Source organism: Sprattus sprattus (assembly GCF_963457725.1).
Source record: "Sprattus sprattus genome assembly, chromosome: 5".
Taxonomy (NCBI): domain Eukaryota; kingdom Metazoa; phylum Chordata; class Actinopteri; order Clupeiformes; family Clupeidae; genus Sprattus; species Sprattus sprattus.
This window is the reverse complement of record NC_137924.1, coordinates 25975204-25998410: the sequence shown is the minus strand read 5'-3', so window position 1 is coordinate 25998410 and position 23207 is coordinate 25975204. Positions and strand designations below refer to the sequence as shown.

The following is a 23207-nucleotide window of genomic DNA, read 5'->3' as shown; positions in this document are numbered from 1 at the left end:
ACACTTCCAAACACACTCTCCATTCTCCATCTCGTCTGTTCGCTCCTCTCATCTCCCTTACTCATCCTCGTCTTCTCTTCAATCCATTTTCTATCTCTCTGTGCCACAAAGCCGCTGGCAGGCACAGAGAGAGAGAGAGAGAGAGAGAGAGAGAGAGAGAGAGAGAGAGAGAGAGAGAGAGAGAGAGAGAGAAAGAGACAGAGAGAGAGGGAGAGAGAAAGAGAGAGGGAGAGGGAGAGAGAGCGATGGACTTGTCATCTCTGGCCTGTGTTGTGTGCTCTGACTGGTCAATGAACAAAGTGGATTTTACCTCTGAAATACATTCCATCTTTTTTCCTTTTTTCTTTCTCTCTCTTCTTTTCTGAAGAGGGACTGGGTGGACTCTGCAATTGTGCATTGATGCTAATCAGGTACAGATCAGTGCGCCGAACCCCTTTTCTCTCTCTTCCCTTTGAAAACTACAAACGACACGCAGGCCTGTGATGAAGATAGTCTAAACATGTGATCGGTGACCCAGAAGTGCTTGATCAATTTAATCAATTGTCCGCCACACACTCTGTGTCCCGAGACCTCTGTCAGGCCCTCGTTTAATACCTCCCCACACAATGGGCCGCCGTGGTGGGAGTCAGAGCAGCCTGAGCATTATTATCAACTTGCAGAGCTATAGGCCGTGAAATGCCAAGTTTTGAAACGTGGGGGTTGTACACGGGGTTGTACACTTTGGAGCTGTTAGGTGAATTTAAGCCTCGGAGTGTGTGTGTGGCTGACTGGCCTTTTTCTCTATAAAGCCCTCAGGTTTGATGACGTATTGTGTCAAATAATCAGATTAGTCACGCAGACTGAACAATTGTTTGCTCACTTCCCCAACACTGAATAGGGCCTGCACTCCTCTCCCTATCATATTGTAAATAATATAATGAAATGGGATTTACCTGAAAACACCGCAAATATTTGCTGTTGGAGTGGAACAGATGTTGACAAGTACTAATGAGCCTGCCTGACGGAAGGTTGGGTCGTTTGTTTGCAACAGAGTGAGCTCCTAGAAAAAAAAACACACAGAGCTTTGAGCCACTGGAAGAGCCAAACAACAGGATGATTTGTAATTATCCCTGCCAAGTGTTTAGCGCCGGAGAATGGGCACTGGGGAATCAGTCACTCGCGATCCTTTCCATTCACACGCCAAGCCAAATTCGAGAGACAGATTGCTTCGGTAACCGGCAGAGACAGACTCGGCACCTGTGTGCCGTGCTGATGTGTGTTTGCCGCGACAGAGAGAGAGAAAAACTTGATTAGCCGCAAGATGCTAATACAAGAAGGGAAGAGGGAGTCTGTGTGTGTGTGTGTGTGTGTGTGTGTGTGTGTGTGTGTGTGTGTGTGTGTGTGTGTGTGTGTGTGTGTGTGTGTGAATTCTACGGGATGAAATTAACACAGCAGTGTAGCAGTGAAGGGCAGGCATGATTAAGGAGAGGTGTTTGCATGGCAGGCTGGGGAAACAACCGCGGCGAGGGATTAATGAACTGTTCACTAATGGGGTTTGGTGTCACGCTGCTCATAGCACTCAACAGGTTCCTGTTAGTGGGTTAATGATGGTATGATAATCCACAGACCCCTTCTGCTTGACTGCCTCAACAAGAATGTGCCCAGGCTAAAGGCCCAAAGCCAGCGCTTATGGATAGGCTACACTAACCACTGGTTTCCACCATTGTCGGCCAAGGCCTGGGCTAGGCTAGTGCCGAAGCCATCTCACTATGATTTGATGAAGACTAACGTGTAATTACAATCAATTCTTTGATATGACATAATTCACATTCCACAGGGAACAGAATTAAATTGGGATTAAGGCAAGTGAAGGAATTGATAGATCTGAGGACTGACCTGTTAGTGCCTCCAGTTTTTCGCCGGCTTTTTACTCAGCCGTCTCTCTTGCATGGAGATGGAGATAGAGACTAAGATTTCAAAATAAAGGCCTGCTCCTAAATTCATGCAGAGTATAGCGCAAAGTAAGGCCAGGAATGGTCAACACATTTTGAATAATCATGTTTTCAGTTTTCTTTAAACAAGGTACAGGATTAGTCTTGATTACTGTTCTGAATATTAACAAGAACTTGTGATTTTGGAATCAAATTCAAAGGTTCAAACCAAGGCATGGCATTTTGTTTTAACCTAATTTCACTAACATTTTAGTATAGATGAAATGGCCATGTACGTATGGTTGTGAAAGTTCTCAGAACTTTGTGAAATCAGATGACACATCTAAAATAAGTGTTCTTATGTCTCCATTGCATGAAATTAACACAAAAAATACAAAAACTAAAATGTTAAAATACTACTACAAATAATATTAAAAAACTCATAGATAAGATGTCTGTGATTTGTCTCTATCATTCATTTGTTTTCTTGTGTATATTTAAGTAGGGTTTAAAGAGGCAATGTTTTAGAAATCTGACCTGACCTGAGATGTGAGAAACAGTGCGGCTATGCAACGGAAGAATGTGGTTTAAGACTCCATGGATATGCATTGCTTTGATTAACTGTTTGGAAAACGAATTAGCATATCTCAACTGTAATACATAGAAAACAACTCCTATATGGACTGCAATACCAGGATTTAATTTGCTGATACTGTAAATTCATCCTAGTATCCTACAGAAAATAAGTATTATTCCCACAGGTTCAGCACCTCGTATGCTCCAGCTCTCAAAGCGAATGTTTAGCCTTCCTCGCACTCAGAAGCAGAAAAGAGACTCCTTTTGAACTGTAAATTCAGCAGTCTATGTATGAATAGATAATATGATGTTCACATCTTCCATTCCGACACGCTTTGCACGGGTGGTACAATGTAATTGGTTTGAATCACCAGTATTCCCTGCGGTTCCTCTCATGGAGTGACAGCCACTAGAATGTGGAAGTACAGATCTGCCACAACCTAAATTGCAATTCACACTTTACACACATTTGACACTTGAAACTGCCATAATGGTCATATAGATCAGGAAATAACTGGAGAGGATGTATTGTGGGCCTACTATGTGTATGGGTATATATACTGCGTGTGTGAGTGTGTGTGTGTGTGTGTGTGTGTGTGTGTGTGTGTGTGTGTGTGTGTGTGTGTGTGTGTGTAGGAGAGAGATATACATAATGACAATCTGCTATCACAATAATGTGACAGAGGTCTGTCCAGAGTGGTTTAAATCAATGTTTACATATACACTATAACCCCCAGGTAGAAGTTTGAAGAAGGGCTTATGGTAACACAAACACACACACACCATCTTTTTCGGGGAGTGCAGCCTACTAACTCTGCTCCTCAGTAGACTGACAGGCTGTCAAAGACACATGGCAGCAAGCTGTGGTTGGGAGACTCAGACAGGGCCAGCCAAGGTTGGCATGGAGCTCTCAGAAGCTCCTGGAGAATCTGGATGGTCGTTAGCTGCTGAGTTCCATAGTAACACGGTGGTTGGTAGGCCCCCTCATTAGTTTTGTCAATAGCATGGCCTAATATACTGTTAGAATAGTAATGGGTCTCGAAATCATTACCAAATGGGACTTTGCTCTGCTGTTGATGGCAAATACATATTTAATACATGGTTTGTTCTTTGTCACCCCAGCATTTTATTTGTTGTACGGTTTGTGTACTGTGTACTAAAGTTTACAGTTAACTATCGTAACAAATTAGGGTAATATGTAAGTTATGCCATGAAGACAACAATCGTGTTAAAAAGCCGTTATTTTAGGATGTGTAATCATCTGCCGCTGTTACTGGTTCTGAAAGAGTGGTTTAGGGGGGCGATGAGATTTGGACACTGTTTTACTACGCTCCAGCTCAGGGACGAGGGCAGCAGTCATCCACCGCTCCGGCTGAGCCCGGTCCGCACTGCAAGTCCGTTTCCAAGGAGGAGAAGCGCAGCCTGCCAAGGCTCCGCCCCTCCTATCCTGAATGCAACGCAGCTGCTTTCAAACCCAACCGCTCGATTCCATTCATCCTCGAGAGGGAACAAAAAAGTGGCTATTTATTAGAATACTTGTTTTGTATTGTTCCGTGCCACACAAAAGGCGCTTCATTATGTGAGAAGGAACCCTTTCGCCGGGAGAAACAATAACTTGAAATTGTCTTTAGAGTCTATAATAAATTTCATTTTCTTGTCTCTCTCCTCAGTGTCTGTTGAGTTGTGGGATTGGGAGCTGGGCACCGCCGGCCTTGGCACTCTGAGCAGGTAGATTTTAGGAAGGATGGCGGTACGAGGGTAGGACACAGGCATTAAGAGAATGGGGAAGAATACTTTTCCTACGCTACTTTCTCCACATGAGGGGACAATGGAACTCGCGTAAGTTTGTATTAGATATCCTGCAATGGCAAGTCTCTTCTCGGCAATATCATAATTTATCAGAATTGTGGTGCAGATAGGCTGCATGTAATTAAATGGTACAATCAATACAACGATTTGATGACTACGTTAATTTGGTTTCAACGTTTCTGTAATTTCGTAGAGTGTATATAGCGGGATAAAAAAAATAGCCGCTCTGCGTGCGTTGGTGCGCGCTGTAAGCACTGGAAATCCGAGGCGCGCGTTTGACTTTAAATCTGATGTTTATTGGTTGTGCCTTTTTTTTAAGTCCTCTGACTTTAGAAACGTACAACACAAGCAATGACATTGTTGGCTGTTGCATTTTGTAAGGCTAGGACGGTTCTTTAGACTAAAGATGAGTGGGGTATTTTCTGTCGCTTCAACGCTGCCCAGTCGCTACTAGTTATTGTGGTGTTGAGCAGGCTATCTCGGTTGGGTGGCACGCCATTTATATTAACGATTAACAAAATTATTAAAGTGTGATAAAATATGAATAAAATCACAAGAGTATTTACATAAAGCTTTTAGCGCCAGTAAATATAATGAATAAGTAAGCTCAAACATAGGATTGATCTGTGTATTCTGATAATGAATCTCTGATTTTCTAGGTGACTAAATCGTACGATATATATATATCGATACGCGTTTGGATAGATCACAGTTATTCACTTGGTCTCTGTCACTTGAAGTCTACAGCTCCTCTCTCAAACAGACAGATTTTCGTCGTTTTTATTCAGCCAGTAAAATGATTTTTTTCCCACACCCTCGTGCGTTAAAACCCGTGTCCTACCCCTTAGACACGATTTGAAACAAACGCTGACTCTTCAGTTGCTTATTTTCCAACTTCTGCTAAAAATCCCCGTGACGGCTCTAAGCACCTAGTGAACACATTTTTGCCCATAGTCAGTTGGCGCAAGGTCAGGGAGAGAAAAGAAAATTGATTAACAGACAAAGTTTAGTGGATGTCCTCCTTAAACAGGTGTTTTAGCCAGATAACAGCGTCCGTCAACTAAGCCATCAAAAACTGACTTTTACCACCTAACCTAATCGCATCTGTTTCACCTCAAAAATACAAACACATGACTGGAACTTGCCATATAAACGATGCCGTTACACTCTAAGGAAAACAGTTGCGCAGCAAGAAGCTTTAATGCAATTAAAACGAAATGGTCAGTGTTTAGGTAATAGACAGTTCTTAAGAATTAACATTAGGAAAATGATACATGAAAAGTCCCAAAGTGATTGGCCTAGCAAAGGTTTGATAGTATTAATGATTAAGATAGTCAGTTAGCCGCACGGTTATGACCATTTATATACATTCTACTCTCTCTCTCTCTCTCTCGCTCTGTTTCTCACATAGACGCTGATAACACCTGTCAAATCGCCATGCAAAAACAGGGCCTTCTAAAAGTCCACTTTAAAGAGATATGCCTACAGAATAGCATCAGTTAGTTTTATTTACAGGCTGGTGTGGGAATTTACAAAGTGATCCCCGCAATAATTAAACAATTTATAACATTATACATGTATTTTTACATGTGTTATCGTACAAGTCATCTAACAGTTCGTATGCTTGCGACAGTCAGGCAGACGTTAATGTACTGTGAAATGTAGAAAGTTTGAAGGTTAGTCAAATAAAATGATTTAAACAGCAACAATCCCGGCCCCTGTCGAAGGGGTGGAGTACCCGCCGTGACCCCTGCACTCGCACGTGCGCCAACAGTGTGTGCACAGTATTCCGCAGAGTGCGCACAAAGAAAAACGGAAATTTCTAAAGCGCGCGGCGAGTGACACAGAATGACACAGTAACAGTGAATGTATCCCACGAGGATCGCTGATTCTCTGCGAGGGCATGGTAGAGAAAGTTTACACAGAGGGAACAAAAGCGGAGTTTTGCCGGAGGGATACAAAAAATTAAACTATGTAGACTTAGTTGTAGGCTAATTTCGTAATTCAGACTGCGTTTTATTTAGAGAGCCATTTTTTAAGAAACAGATTATAGGTCATATATGTTGGAAATTATATCTCAATAGATTTTTGGTCATTTCAACTCTGCTTCAATTGAAACAAAAATCAAATAATTTGATCATATGCCTTTAGGCTTATTCGGTGTCAGGATACTTAATATGTGATGATCTGCTTAGCGATAGTAGAATAGATATTGTAGGATGGCATTAACCATCGCAACTATAAGACCTCCTACGTGAAATACTACTAATAATGATAATTATTAAGATAATACTAATACAAAACAATATATCTTGAATATCTATTCACTTATAAGAACACAACCAACATCTCAATGACACCGAATAAAATATATTACAAAATCGTGTACAAAACTTTACATTGAAATGTCGTCACTATATAAGTAGAAGTTAGAAGCGTCTCAGGCTGAATTGCATTTTAACACAAGAAGGATTACATAAATTGCCATAATTAAGAAAATAGCACTGAGAAACCGACACCAGTTCTCTATGGGTTTCAAACCGGTTGCCTGAGGGGCCTACTGAAAGAAAACACTGTTTCGAGAGAAGCGTGGCGTTAAAAAATACACATATATTTTCTTATATGATAATACGTACACTAATTATTACCGTTGATGTTGGCCTATTCATGTTCTACATGAATTAGCAGTCATGGATATCCATAGAGTAATGCTTTTTGTTTCTGTTGACAAGATTCAGACGCACTCCGTAGGCAGTCTCTCTGCGGACTAGCAGCACAATAACTATGTGCAAAGCCGTTAACATAATTTATGCAATTCAGTTGATTGGGATATCCACGCATCTCTCCTCCATACATGTATTGATATTAGACAAATTAAAAGCCATGAAATTTGGTACAATGATGGAATCGTTAGCGGCGCAGCGGGGCAGGGATATTTTGTTTTGTCTTCAATTAGCGGCTGATTGATGTTTTCAGAACAGGTCAACTGTGAAATCTGAATTATACGTGTGAGTGTGGCGCACAGGGTGAGATCCGTGCGGATCCAACGTCTTAAAAACCTAAATGCTGTCATTATTTTAAACAATGCGAGCCTGTTAATTAGGCTCTCCTCTTTCTCTGAAACCCGCAGCCTGTTAAAACTTATCACTGCAGATGTAGACCATGAAACGTAAGGACATGCAAGCGAAGGCAATACGCATCATGACAGGCACGAAAAAGCATGGCATGGCTTGGTCGTTTCTGTCTTAACACTTGCTAGAGACTTTGTCTCTCCAAACTGTGTTATCAAGGAATCTGTCTAAAATAGGGAACATATTTTAGCCATACTTATACAACGCTACTTAATGGTAAATAAGATCCTATAGGTCGCTGTCTTTCAGCACCACGCAGTAGTCTCACAGTTTTCTCTACCAGTAGACGGCGGTAATACACTTCTGTTCAGTTTTGCAAAGTTACGCATATCTCCTTAAACCATCTGGGTATACGGTCCTTTCCAATATGTTATATTGCATGGAATATGCCTCAATTAGCAAGTATACCTTAGAAATATAACGGCTCTGACGATTGGAATGTGGGTTGAATCTGGTTGAACACGTGGTGTGTGTGTGTGTTTGCGTGAGAGAGTAAATGTGAGTCGTGCTTTTTGCTAGAAAAGAATCAGTTAGTTTTATTTACAGCAGTTCAACATTTGAATTAATGTAAGTGAAAAAATGTTCCGTTGACTTGTTTGAATATTCTCACGTCGCAGTCGTATCCCTTATTTTCCGTAAATGTATCAAATGAATCGAATAACCTACAATGTTCAAAAAACATATATCACATCGTTGTTTTTAAATCCCTCCGATGTTTAACTAAGAGTATACACTCTTCCCCCAACTAGTTCTACAATATTTACTTTCGGTGGGAGGGGTGGAGTTGACCCTCACCGTACCCCGCCTACTAGTGCTTTCTACGTTTTCTACGTCACCTGACCGACTGCCATGCAAATTTCTCCCTTTCTAGAACGCCATTGGCCACCCGCTCATTCTAATCGCTGTCAAAGCGCATCATATGGCTGCCGCTTAAACTAACTTCTCAACTACACTAGGGAAAGTAGCTCAACTGCGCATTCTATTACGGTGGATGTGAAACGGCAAGCGGAGACGAGGCAAAATACAGGGGAAAACAAACCTGCGAGAACACTTTCCTGGATTATATTACAGGTTATTTCACTTGCTTTATTTGGAGCCAGGTCCGCGTGTTTGCGCTTGTTCCACTGGACTCGAGCGCCTTCGCTGACTGTTTTTTTCCTGTGTTGGTTGAAAAGTTAATAAACCGGGTGAATGTATAGCATGATGATGGAAACGGACCTCCACTCCCCCGGCCCCCAAACGAATACGAATACGGGGCAAACAGGGACAAACGCCGGGAACAAAAATAACCAAGAGCGCGTTAAAAGACCAATGAACGCTTTCATGGTCTGGTCCCGGGGCCAACGACGCAAGATGGCCCAGGAAAATCCCAAAATGCACAACTCTGAGATCAGCAAAAGACTTGGAGCCGAGTGGAAGGTGATGTCAGAGGCAGAGAAACGGCCCTTCATTGACGAAGCGAAGCGGTTACGAGCCATGCACATGAAAGAGCACCCGGATTATAAGTACAGACCCAGGCGAAAGACCAAAACTCTGCTTAAAAAGGACAAGTACTCCTTGGCTGGTGGTCTACTTGGTGGGCCCGGTGGCGGGGGAGGCGTTGGTCTCGGCGTCGGGATGAATTCGGCAGGAGTTGGACAGAGGTTGGAGAGCCCGGGGGGTCACGGCGGCGGTGCCAGCGCCGGCTATGCCCACATGAACGGCTGGGCAAATGGTGCGTATTCGGGACAGGTTGCAGCCGCTGCAGCAGCCGCGGCAATGATGCAGGAGGCGCAGCTAGCCTACAGCCAGCACCCAGGCTCGGGTGCCCACCATCATCATGCTCACCACCATCACCCACACAACCCGCAGCCCATGCACCGTTACGACATGACGACCCTCCAGTACAGCCCCATCTCGAACTCCCAGAGCTACATGACCGCCTCTCCGTCCGGCTACGGAGGGATCTCCTACCAGCACCAGAACTCTAGTGTCAACTCCCCGGGGTCCATCGGTACGCTAGGATCACTGGTGAAGTCGGAGCCGAACGTAAGCCCCCCTGTCAGCACTCACTCCAGAGGCCCCTGTCCGGGAGACTTGAGAGAAATGATTAGCATGTATTTACCGACCGGGGAATCTGGGGACCCGTCCGTACAGAGCAGACTCCATGCCTTGCCCCAGCATTACCAGAGCACAGCCGCTGGAGTTAATGGAACCGTACCTCTGACACATATTTAAAGTATTTCACACACGAGACAACTGCAACACGCATCCAGAATCGCGTAACCAAATATTTACCTCTTTCTTTTCTAGATGGTCACTGACCTATCCCTTTTTGTACAGAATGTTTATGTTATTGTAAATTAAAAGTAGCCTAAATGTTGTTGCGATTGACTTTGAGAGAAAAAAAATGAAGAAATGAAATGATCATATGGCTTTTCTTTTGTGGAATATTGTTTGAAAATTCTGTCCACACTTAAGAATTCGAGCTCACATTGCTTATGGCGATGTTAAGCTATAGGGGAAACTCGCCCTATGTTCAGTTCAGTGTTACTTTTCAATAATTTACTTTTTTTGTGCGAAAAAAAAACATCCTAACCAGAAAATAAAATAGTGTAGGCCATCCTTTATGAATAATAATGAGAAGTGTTTTTAAAAGTTTATATAAACTGCTTATTTACCAAAACGTTTGTAAACGTGAATTAATGTACTTGCGTTATTCCCTCTCTGCTGTAATATTTCTTGTAAATTGTGAATAACTTTTAATATTTTAAAAGGCTGGCACACAACTGCAGCTGTACATAATTTATGAAATGCATTTTGCCAGTTCAAATCTTGACTTTGCGTTGGAACTTGGTTTAAATAAAATTGACAGAGATGTTGCCCTGGTTCATAAACAGTGTTTTGTTACTGTGTGGTCGAAATATTAGCAAAGGATTTTTTTGTTTTCAGGCATATATAGTGTTCCTTTGTCGTTGGTCCTAAAGAGAGAATACCTATATCTTTCATATTATGGTTTTGTCTTGATAGGAGTTAAAGTGTGTGATGACCTACCGCAAATACTTTACAAATAGCACGTTTGTTTAATCGCGTATTAATTAGTAATGCTTAGTGCAGACTCTTGTTTAAAAGTACACTGGTTGAGGCCCAAATTTAAACACTCCACTGTGACAAAGCCAGAGGGTTGTGATTCGATTCACCTCAAAGCACAATAACAACAGAGACCATGTTATATTAATTCTAGCTGAATTTACAGAGTTTATATACAAAGTTTTTTTTATCCAAACTGAGAACTGATTGCAAATTAAACGTTTACAAAAGACGAAGCGAATCGTCAGTATTGACATTCAAAAATCTGACTGTGTTAATCGATAGGCTACTTATAAACAATCATTTATTTTTCCTGTTCCGGTTTAAATGTTTAATTGCTTCATGCGGCTGTATTGGCTGTTTTGCTGGTCCTACGATGGGGTCTGTCGTCTTAATTCGAAACATAAGCCTAATGTCGAAAGCATGCAACCATCTCAGTTATTTATTGATTTTTACATTTATCTCTCAATTGTTACCAGCATTAACAACCATGAACCATTTCAATGATAGTGTAGGCCTACGTCCCCATTATGGAATAGATGTCTGCTGCAGTCTATGCTTCTGATTTCAAAGTTTATGGTGCTTGTCAAGCACTTCAAATGCTAAAGGTCGTGATAACAACCAACATGGCACGTGTCTTGGGTGAAATATTTTTCACAGATTAATCTGTACTATATAAAATGGCTTGAAAACGACGGATACCCTGTGAGTCCTACTTACCGTGTCCGTTATGACAGAGGAGGCCTACAGTATGAGTTTAATTAACTACTGATGTCTGTTAATATCTGGTGGCGATTGCAATTTGATGATGGACAATAATTCTTATTGTTTCCAATTTTTAATTGTTTAGGCGGCTGTGCTGCAGGTGAGGCAAAGGCTTTCTGTGATAAAACATTATCACAAGGTTCAATAGTAAATAAATAGCAACACATGGCCTTGGTTCCTGAATTCTGGATTTACACTTTGCTAATAGGCCTATTTAGCGCGTACAGAATGTACCTAAAATATGTAAGAACTTTCCAAATGTAAAATACAAAGTCGGAAACTATAAATTAAGCCATATTCGAATTTCATACCAACAAAAACCATGTTTTGTGATACAAACATAGCAAATAGTCGTTGTCCTTCTCTGTTGAATCAACTGGCGTTGCCTTTTAAGAGAGACGTAATCCTTATAAGTATATCGAGAGAGTTTTTAGAGGTGAAAAAAACTGAAAGTTTTCATTCTACTTGTTTTGGAGCCAGGGGGTCAAAGTTCGTGCCCTCTGCCTTGATCTCTCTACAAAGGCCGCTCCGCTGAGAGTACCAAGAAAATCTCATTATTCACTGATGCTGCACTTGGTGCTGTTTTTGCCTATGTGCGTTGATGCAAGACGTATGGAGAATTTTAGATAGTATAGGGCCTTTGCAAGCAGTTTGGACTGTTTTAAACGTATTTAAAGATACCAGTGTTCATATACATTACAATAAAACTTATGTAATATTGTAAGTATTTAAGGCAGCTTCCTCGATTACGTTTTCTATTTTAATTTTTTTGGGGAATACTGCGGCGTTTGCGAGGCAGTTGGTGGGTGTTTCTATGGGGATTAGTGTGTTTGAGAGAGTGCTAGAGAGTGTGTTTTGTGTGTGGCATGAAGAAACGGATTAGACCCAGGCACCGACCCCAGGGTCAGCGGCGAGTCAGAGTCGCAAACAATTACACACCGGAACCGTGACGTCACCCCAAGAGCTCTCCAAGCAACAAGTGGTAGGGGCTGGGGACACCGGGAGCCACAGCGGTTTTTAAAATGATGCTGCATGTCACATACTAACCGGACGAGACTCATGATATTTTGTAATTTTGTCCGGATGCCCATGCACTGCAACATTTTCACAAGCAGAAACACACCGTGTGGTTTTCCACTGACGAAAATAATCCAAATCTGAAGTGTTTTGCCTTTTTATCAATAAACATCTAAGGTTTGCAATTCAGAGTGACATTACATGCTACTATTTATCATTCGTTATTAATAGGCGTTTCATTTAAAGGTGCCATATTTGAAATTAAAATGTTTATGTTTTATTTATATCAATCACTTTATATATTTCTGGACTGATATGTGCCAGTTTCAAAGTATACTGCTTATACTTTAATGGAAACCCATTGTTTTATGAATTCAAAACTAAGACTAGAAATCCAGAATCAAAAAACAAATTAGTCTAAACGCATTTTGGCAGCCACACAAAGACATTTTTACAGCTAAAACACGGATGACCAGATGTCCAAAATTCAGAGCAATTAAACGCCCACTCCTCCACTCACGGAAGGGAGCAGAGGGATTGCACATCCGGCTGCTATTTTTATTTTATCTGCAGATGAAAAGCTACACGGATTAGCGCAGAAAACCCGAAAGGCGGAGTAGCACGTCACGGCATGTTGCCAGGTTAAAGAGAACCGTTCTGGTAAATTTATCCCAAATAATTTACTACTCTGCAAGAGTGGGGCGCTGTTGAAGGAGAGAGGTGCGCGGGCGGGGACGTGAGGTGGGGAGAAGCGGGTGGGCGGCGAAGCCACTGACCAATAAATCGCCTCACTGCGCGGTAGCCTTATCTTGTAGCCACCAATATATTCAGTGCTAGGAAGCCATCACCACCATTGGCTCGCCGAAGCAGCTCGCACACAAACCCCCGATCTCTTGCACTTGCTGTCCTAAATGAGGATAATTAGCATCAGTTTATCACGCCTCTGCATATTTTCTCCCCTCTCCCCAAAAAAATCCTGTTCGCCACTATTGGTCGCCGCTCTGTCACAGAAGATTACGGAGACAGATTGCACGGAACGAATGTGCTGAACGAGATTAGGGAGGAATAGAAATAGCAACTGGGCCAATAAATTCCTCGCGAGGGCCTTATCGTGCAATTACACGTTGACATGTTTAACAATCTTGCAGCCTCTTAATCCCGCGCCCTTCCAAAAGCTGAGATGCTGCGCGAGCCGCAATATCTGCTGCGACATTGGAGCAGCCATTTAAGCAACGCGAGCGTGGCTGCGCATTCCAAATGCAGCCACCAAAAAAAAGAAAAACTCGACCAACTTTTTCAAACTTTTATATTCCAAATCCTGCCTTTGCCCCACAGTTTTCACACTGCATGTTACAAGAATGATGTGCAGACCTTAAGCCATTTATGAATTAAGGTATCCAGTAAGACCTTTAGGCCCACTTCATCTACACAAGGCCATGCAAACTTATAAGAAGTGTTTGTATAGATTTGTTGTCGTATATTACTTCAAAAGAATAGATTGTTTTTGTCACTTATTTTGGTGATTCCAGCAGAGGGGGCCAGAATATGACAGAAGCCCAGATAGCATAGTTTATCAGCCCTGGATACTGACTTTTTGGATGTGTGGATTCTGACAATGTGATTGAATAACCTATAAAATGTTATGAACCTTTTATGATTGAGGCCCTATGATGATAGACTACTGGCTATTGCATTTGTTAAAATTTGTCTTGACTCTCTCTCTCTCTCTCTTTCTCTTGCTCTCTCTCACTTTCTCCCTCTGTTTCTCACTCTGTGTCCCTCTCTTCTTTCTTCCTTTCTCTTTCTTTTCTCTCCTCTCCTCTCCTCCCCTCCTCTCACCTCCCTCCCTTACGCACCCGCGGACTGCAGCAGAGAAGCCTGTGTGGGGGTGATTGTGAGAGACTCCGCTGGAATTTGGCAGACCCGACGGTTGGAGAGCAGCCCCACGCTGATTCCCATTCAGCGGTCCGGCGCGCTGTGAGGTTGGGAAGTTTCACTGAGCCGTGCACTCAATGGCTCCACAAAGCTGATTACAAGCCTCAGCGAATTCCTGAAGGGAGCGAGCAGCAACGCAGGTGCGAGGGGGACCCGTCAGAGAAGTGACAGAACAGGACAAGGCAGGGACCACACAAAAAACTCCTACAAGCTTTCCCGGGAAGCGGCCGGAGATTTGGTGGGAAAAGTGAATGAATTAGAGGAGAATAAGACTTTGGAAGTCTTCAGGGGTGCCTCCTGCAGAGATTGAAAAAAAGATAAAGTTTTTTTGAAGGGATGCATACGTAAAGGGTAATTATATATTTAAACACGAAGCATTGTGCATAATGATAATAAAAATAACCGAATAATCCAGTCTGCTTAAGCCATTGAATCACTGCTTTTCTTTTTTATTAAATATTTCATTCATCACACGAATACGAAAAGGGCACGAATAACACAAATATGAACCCGCCCACCGCTTCAGCTATCCTCATAAAACAAGAAGGCATCCTCAAGTTCTGGGTTGCTGTCGCCGAATTTTAAAATCCAGCCACTTCTCCTGTTCGCTGCAGTCCCGCCTTGCTGCCCGAAGAAGTCTCTATCAATGAGCCAGACAGCGTATTTAATTAGAGCAGGGTCTAACTATCAATTACTAGGGAAAAACAGAAGATCCCCAAGGACCGGTAATCAGCGCCAACAGTCGCCGGCGTTCTCATTACCAAGCGCGGCAGCCGAGAATAATAATCAGGGGAGCGGGGACGCATCTGCTCGGGATTTCGCTATTTTCTGGTTGGCCAGAAGACTAACTGTTGCCAGTCATTTCAGCCTTCTCTAGATAAATCGCTGTCGCCCATATTGCTTATTCACGATTAAAGAGACGGGTTTACGCTGGCGATGCGGTCCTTGTCTGTGGAAACAAACAGTAGTCTGTACAGGGCTGTCTTACTAACTGAATACCGAAACCAATGGCCACACAAGACCTTGATCCAATAAATTGTAGAGGAACTATTTGTTGTCTACATTTCCCCCCGACCACTGCGAATGATTTAAACTGACAGAAATCAGCGTTTAAGCTATTTCTTATCTCGATAAGGGTTTGTATACTTTACGCATTCTCAGGCTGTCATCGTTAGTGATTGGTCTTGTGTGGTAATCTCTGCTCGAATAAAGAAAGAGTCTCATAATTCAGTCTAATTTGATATCACACATCCATGAAGCGAAGGAAGGAAATTGAGAGAGGCGGGAGAACACACGGTTGGTCACAATCAATTACTCCCTTTGATCCCACAGGGCAAGGGTCACGGATGTCAAGGTTTAAAGGGCCTCGTTTGCCGGGGAGGTTTGAATTTGTCACAAGGAGTCCAAACGTGCACATGAACACAGAAGACGATTTTGTCTAATGTCATAATCATGCACAGAGTATATGGTCGAGAACTGTGTGTTTTTGTTTGTGTGTGTGTGTGTGTGTGTGTGTTCTTCGCTAAGTTCCCATGCCTGCCTCGGTGATCTGCACCTAATCCATCTCCTCTTTGGCCTCACCTGAGTCCTGTCTCGCACCCGCCATCCGCTAGTGAGTAGGGAACAAAAGCAGTTCACTCGGCCCTGCTATGGTCGTCAATCAACCACAGCGGACTATGCAAATGGAGAGGAAAGGCGAGAAGATGACGAACAGTGATCCCGATTGTTCGCCGAATTTCACAGCTCAGCGCAGCTGCGAACGCCTCTGCTCTCTCCCCTAAACTCTCCATCCAGAACTCCTAAACAGAGACGCAGCTTAGCAGCAAACTGGTGGAGATAATTGAATAATTATAGAATAATCGTTCGGTTCTCATGGAATCGATATTTTTATGCATCTAATTAAAAAGCCCTTTACATGGGTATCCCACGTTGGTTCGAGAAAGAAGAAAAAAAAGAGCCTGTAGCCCAGGGCTGCCCAATTTGGGGCCCGCGGGCCAAATGTGGCACGCGCTGGATTTATTTTGGCCCGCGCTCCGGTCAGAATTATAGTTAGAACGTCATTCGTTAGACAGGATTTTAACCCATTTTTAACAGGGTCTCTGTTTCAACGTCATATTTAACTAAGACTGGTTGCAGTTCACTGCTTGGCCACAGTTTTAACATTGTTTCAGATGGGTCAAGGGGGGCGCTATTGACCTTTTGTCAATACAGATCCATATCTATGGTTATCTTGTTGCTATGCTAGCTAACTAGCTAGCTTTTACCTTAACCTTAAACGATTTAAATGGAAGAGCTCCGTTTGCATGAAATGATAGCTAGTTATCTAGCTGATGTTATAGTCTTCTCAACTTACATGTAGGCCTATAATGGGAAAAGGTAGAACAAGTTCATATTCACGAGTTCAAATTCACACATGTCAACACGAGTTTAGCAACTGCCAACTGTAAGTACCTTACTTATGTTTGTGTAAAGAATGTTGATATGAAATATGAAATCAACCATAAGTCAATGTGCAAGCTCTCTCTCTCTCTATCTGAGTTGGGGCAGTCTGTCCTTCAGTTGAGGTCAAGGCATGACGCTCTCTTGCTACAAGTTTCACCTGCTCGTGTTAGCTTAACAAATGTTTGTGGAGGTAGCCTTTGGAGTCAAGTGCTGTCACGGCGCTTGTTTCCACGGCACAGCTTACACGTAACTGTTATATCTTTCTCTTTTGACGGATACAAATAGAAAATAATGGGAGTATTTCCATCGAAACATCAGCAGTCACTCTTGTTGCCTGCAATCATGTTTATTAGCCTTTAACTTGCTGTTAGTTGATTGGCCATTATAGAAGTCCCCTACCTATCTTCCCTGTGTATACTAATAGATTACATAAAATTAGTATGATATGTTAATAAATGTTTCTTTTTTTACCTGAAGCAAATGTTATCTTTCCCCATTATTTTCGTCTTGGAGTATACCAGAATGCTTAATTTACATGTTAAAATAACAAAAAAATCTGGGGGGGATACCCCCAGACCCCCCTACAGGCAGGGCTTGGTTTGTCACCTTTTTTTTTAGCCCTTCTGAGTTTGCAGGTATGTACATTAAAGGTAATGTTAATTGGGTACACATATGCAATACATTTCAATATAATGGGACATGACCTAACATGAAACTCTGGTTTTGGCCCGCGGCCCTCCACTCCGATTAATATTTGGCCCCTGACAAGAAAGAATTTGGGCACCCCTGCTGTAGCCTGTGTTTTATTTCTCTCAGTTTTGTTTGGGAGGAGCTGTCCTGGTTCTGAAATGTGTGGAAGTGAAACGGTGAAAATAGATTTTGGACAATGTTTTGTCGAAGCAACCCTTATCGAAAAATAAGTTGAATTGCGTGATACCAGATTTTGTCACATTTCAACATACTCTTTGATAAGTATTGGATTCCTTTCAATGTTTTTTTTTCAATTGGGTCGTTTCAGATTTGGTTAGTCATACCACAATGTAACTATACTCCCAGCAACGGTGTTTCTTTATTGACCTGGGCCTCGTTTCCCGAACGCGCACTTAGCCTAAAAAGCACTTGAAATCGTTCGTAAGAGGAATCCTACGTTGCAGACGGGTTTCCCGACGCGGCACTTAGCTTAAGTGTATCTTTCGTTGAGAAGAATTCTACGTGTGGTCAGGACCAGTAGTAACTTCACACTTAGCGATTTAATCCACCAGGGGCGTCGTTCGACCGTCGTTCGGAAGAAAGGGGAATTTAAAAAAAAAACATGGCTACTTGAAGCGAGGAATATTTTACATTAATAAAGCTATCTACACAACTTTTTATATGTTTATAATGACTCGGTTTGATCTGAAATGTGCTACGCAACCAATGCAGAGTATGTAGGTCTTAACTCAAGCTTTCAAACAGTAATTTTATGGCACAATTAGCGCTTATGCCACCACTCCATTGACTTATATGGTAGCTTTCTAGCTAGATGGTTGTTTCGTGCCCTACACAGTTGTATACATACAGCCGCGGAAAAAATTAAGAGACCACTTCAAAATTATCAGTTTCTCTGGTTTTACTATTTATTGGTATGTGTTAAAGTAAAATGTAAATTTTTGTTTTATTCTATAACCGACTGGCAACATTCCTACCAAATTTCAAATAAAAATATTGTCATTTAGATCATTTATTTGCAGAAAAATGACAATTGGTCAAAATAGCAAAAAAGATGCAGTGTCTTCAGATCTCGAATAATGCAAAGAAAACAAGCTCATATTCATTTTTAAACTACACAATACTAATGCTTTAACTTAGGAAGAGTTCAGAAATCAATATTTGGTGGAATAACCTTGATTTAAAATCACAACTTTCATGTGTCTTGGCATGCTCTCCACCAGTCTTTCACATTGCCGTTGGGTGACTTTATGCTACTCCTGGCGCAAGAATTCAAGCAGCTCGGCTTCTTTTCATGGCTTGTGACCATCCATCTTCCTCTTGATCACATTTCAGAGTTTTTTTTCTGGGATTCAGGTCTCGAAATTGGGCTGGCCATGACAGGGTCCTGATCTGGTGATACTCCATCCACACCTTTACTGGCCTGGCTGTGTGGCATGAAGCATTGCCCTGCTGGAAAAAACACTTCTCAGAGTTGGGGAACATTGTCAGAGCAAAAGGAAGCAAGTTTTTCTTCTGGGACAACGTTGTACTTTGCCTGGCTGAGGTTTGTAAAAGACCATAAGGATTGAACCAAAGCGGACTGGAGGGTCTCCTAGTTCGTCTTCTCTGATGAGTCCAATTTTCAGCTTTGCCCAACACATGGTCGTCTGATGGTTAGACGGAGACCTGGAGAGGCCTACAAGCCACAGAGTCTTGCACCTACTGTGAAATTGGACTCATCAATGCTCCATGCCACACAGCCAGGCCAGTAAAGGTGTGGATGGAGTATCACCAGATCAGGACCCTGTCATGGCCAGCCCAATTTCGAGACCTGAATCCCAGAAAAAAAACTCTGAAATGTGATCAAGAGGAAGATGGATGGTCACAAGCCATGAAAAGAAGCCGAGCTGCTTGAATTCTTGCGCCAGGAGAAGCATAAAGTCACCCAACGGCAATGTGAAAGACTGGTGGAGAGCATGCCAAGACACATGAAAGTTGTGATTTTAAATCAAGGTTGTTCCACCAAATATTGATTTCTGAACTCTTCCTAAGTTAAAGCATTAGTATTGTGTAGTTTAAAAATGAATATGAGCTTGTTTTCTTTGCATTATTCGAGATCTGAAGACACTGCATCTTTTTTGCTATTTTGACCAATTGTCATTTTTCTGCAAATAAATGATCTAAATGACAATATTTTTATTTGAAATTTGGTAGGAATGTTGCCAGTAGGTTATAGAATAAAACAAAAATTTACATTTTACTTTAACACATACCAATAAATAGTAAAACCAGAGAAACTGATAATTTTGAAGTGGTCTCTTAATTTTTTCCGCGGCTGTATATATTTGCAACCATGTTCTTCATTGAAACTTTTTTTAAATCGCTAGTTTCATAGCTCATACAGTCACGCATGACGTACGCTTCAACCCCCTCGACACATTAAAGATTATACAAAATAATATGTTATTGAACTAAGGAGATGGCTTTTCTGACTGTGCAGTTAGGCTGCAATATTAGAAAATTGACATGTCGTTGACATGTCATTCATCAGTGGTGGCGCCTGTGCCTGAGATGAGTAACTTTGAGTTGTTTCCCTGAAGGCACTGAAGCCATTCAACTTGTACATAAGAAGCCTATGAGTTTTTTGTTTTTGTTTATTTTGTATTTCTACTCTCCTTGGTAACTGTACTTATATTGCCTAATTGTACTGTGTCTAAAAAGAGAGAGATGACTTTCTTATAACGCGCCCTTTTGTAGTTGTTTTTCAATAATGCCCAATTATGCCCTGAGTGATGTTTTTTATTTGATCTTTTCTAGCCTATATATATTTATTGAGGTATTGTTCTTATGTCGACACTTGTTATATTGGAACTTCATTCATGAGCCTATGCATGGGTTTCTTGTATACAAACATTGAAGGCTGCGTGCGCAAATCCGCAGCAGAAAGCCATCTACCCTAATACAAATTAATACAGAAAACCCAGTTTAAATGTATTGTTTATTACTTATTTAGCCTACCGTTCCCTATTCTGTTGCCATGAATGCTTGCACACACCCTCAACATATTCCCAAACGTAACCTTGTACATTGTTGAGCCTTTTTCTATATTTGATTTGATTTGATATTTTATTTTTCCTGGCAAACGGATGCTTCCTCCTGGGTATACTGAACATCTTACCAACTCTGTTAGAGCAGTTCACCACACAACAACTCCCTGTCATGTTGCCTTCCTCCACAGCTTTCTCATCCACTTCAACGTTATCTTGCTTCTCTGCGAGATTGCGCACGCAACCAGTGATGACGTAGCCGAGAAACCCATGTATACACAAGTGAGAAAATCGACTCGTCTCACATCGATGAACAGGCGACCTCCACCCTAAGAGCTATTTAAGAACTCGTGCACGTTGCGCTCGTGCACCTGACTTTAAGTTGATGGTTGGGAAACGCACGTAAATAGAAAGTGTTACTAAAGGCCGAATTATGCTCTGTTTTAGACGTAACGCGTAAGCACGTAATTTACGCAAGGAACTTGTTTTAGACAAGTTTTGATTTAAGGTTCGTTTTAGACACAGAGCCGTGTTGCAAGGCTTGTGAGCCGTGTTGCGTGTTGCGAAGCAAATTGACACCAGAACTGTAGATTTGTTTTTGAGTTAAGTAAGCCTATTTATTGCAGCAGGACAAAGGAAAAAAACTTACCGGAGCATGAAAGTGTAGTGGGCGAAAGGCTTGATGTTATGAATACATGTGTTACACAAAATACAAATGTTGGCAATTCAGTACCAGTGGCGAAAAAGACAGCACATGACGCGAAAGTTTGTTTATTGACATCTTTTAATGACTGCGACAGGCTTTAAAACGATGTGTTTATGAGTTACATTATTCAAAGATGAGGTGGTAAACGGCAAGAGAATCTCATCATGTTGTCAATGCTTGTAACTACAATGGTGCTGGCCACAAGGTAACGGCAGGTTACTGTTAACTTTTGTATGAGCAGACCGGGCTCATTCTATCAAACTCGCTGGTGCAATTGATGGATTCACGTCAATATGAACTCAATGAAAAATATCACCATGACTCACAAGTGGCGGAAAATGAATATGAAAGTACCTATTTGTTCGTGAATGACCACATTCTCTCCAAACAATCGCAGGTGAGAATGGGATATTCGCTGTAATTTGAGCGTCCTTATAAGTGTTTAAAGAGGATTTGTAAAGGAGTTCATGTCTTCGGACCTCTTCTGTTATGTTTGTTCCTAATCCATAAGAAAAGGCTTGTGAGACGGTCTGCAGGGTATTCATGATTTAAAAAAATGTCTGGGTCTAAAAAAGACTGTATGCTATTAACCTGGAAACGTGAGACTCTGTGTGAAAGGCTGTGTTAGCCGGCCAATCACAGCCTTTGCGAGCTGTGTAGGGCCGTAGTGTTTTAGTCGCATAGTCAGGAATTTTGGGCGACGCACTTAAGCACGTAAGGGGGGGTATTTTACCGCGCAAGGGGGGGTTGTGTATTTTACGTGCTTACGCTTTACGTCTAAAACAGAGCATAATTCGGCCTTTAGTCTACGATGTCGCGAAAATCCACGTAGGCCGTTAAGATACGTCGTTATCGGGAAACGAGGCCCTGCATGCCTAATAGGCTACTCTTTTTTTTTTTGACCGAAAAAGCGTTCTTCATCTTCATACCTTTTTATACAAGGCCAACAGAACTATTGCAAGAAGAACCCCAAGTCTTTTCACTTAATGATCACGGCCTCGTTTCCCGAACGCGCACTTAGCCTAAAAAGGACTTGAAATCGTTCGTAAGAGGAATCCTACGTTGCAGACCGGTTTCCCGACGCAGCACTTAGCTTAAGTTTATCTTTCGTTGAGAAGAATTCTACGTGTGGTCAGGACCAGTAGTAACTTCACACTTAGCGATGCAATCCAGTAGTAACTTCACACTTAGCGATGCAATCCACCAGGGGCGTCGTTCGGCCTATTATAGAAGAAATTCAAACGATGTTTCTGTGTTTAGCACAACATGAGAATGTCATTGTTTCACCTGCCTATTCCCATCAAAATAGAAATAAAGAATATTGAGTATTTGAAAATAAAGATTAGGCTATACAAAACTAGTGCAGTGCCCGTAGGAATTATGCATTCTGTAGTGTTAGCAGACGTAGAGCTGTTGGGTAGTGTAATGGCAAGACATATTTGCACTCCACATAGGTACAGGTTACACTGAAGTATTATTGTGATGCATGTTTCCTTTTCATTAAGAAATGTGTTAATGGTAGCCTTTTTGGAGAGTTACCAACAAATAAAGTTTGAGATTATGTAGTGGATGCAGTTGAATATAGATGTCAATGTTGCTGTCTAAACTATAAACTAAATGTCATAAAGAAAGAAATGATTTAAAATGAAGTTATGGTTGAAATAGGATCACTTCTTTATTGTAAGGGTAAGTGTAGGGTAAGAATGGTCATGCAGTTGGACTCAAATGTAGGTTAATTTTATTGAATGTATGTAGCCTACTGTACTGTATGACTTCGATGATGCTAGCTTTGACAGCCCACTCTCAGACAGATCGTAATAAATGTCCTTACAATGGGAACACAGTTGAAATACTCTGCTGGAGATGGCGTTACTATCCCCGCCCCGAATTCAGTGCACAGTGCACGTTCGATGCACGCATAGGCTAGCTAATTTCACAGCAATTAACGTAAACAGGTTAACGTGACGTAAACATATCCTAAGAGATATTTAAGAACTCGTGCACGTTGCGCTCGTGCACCTGACTTTAAGTTGATGGTTGGGAAACGCACGTAAGTAGAAAGTGTTATTGAGTCTACGATGTCGCCAAAATCCACGTAGGCCGTTAAGAT

The 23207-nt window shown here is 41.9% G+C and overlaps 1 protein-coding gene across 1 annotated transcript; it reads left to right on the top strand.

The window, feature by feature from the left end:
• Positions 1-8617: 8617 nt before the first annotated feature.
• sox1a (SRY-box transcription factor 1a) lies at positions 8618-14380 on the top strand (the record flags this gene model as incomplete). The annotated part of the gene is made up of 2 exons (XM_080838495.1): positions 8618-9454; positions 14147-14380. 2 exons carry the CDS (start codon positions 8618-8620, stop codon positions 14378-14380), a joined length of 1071 nt encoding a protein of 356 aa, XP_080694621.1.
• Between the last annotated feature and the right edge of the window lie 8827 nt (positions 14381-23207).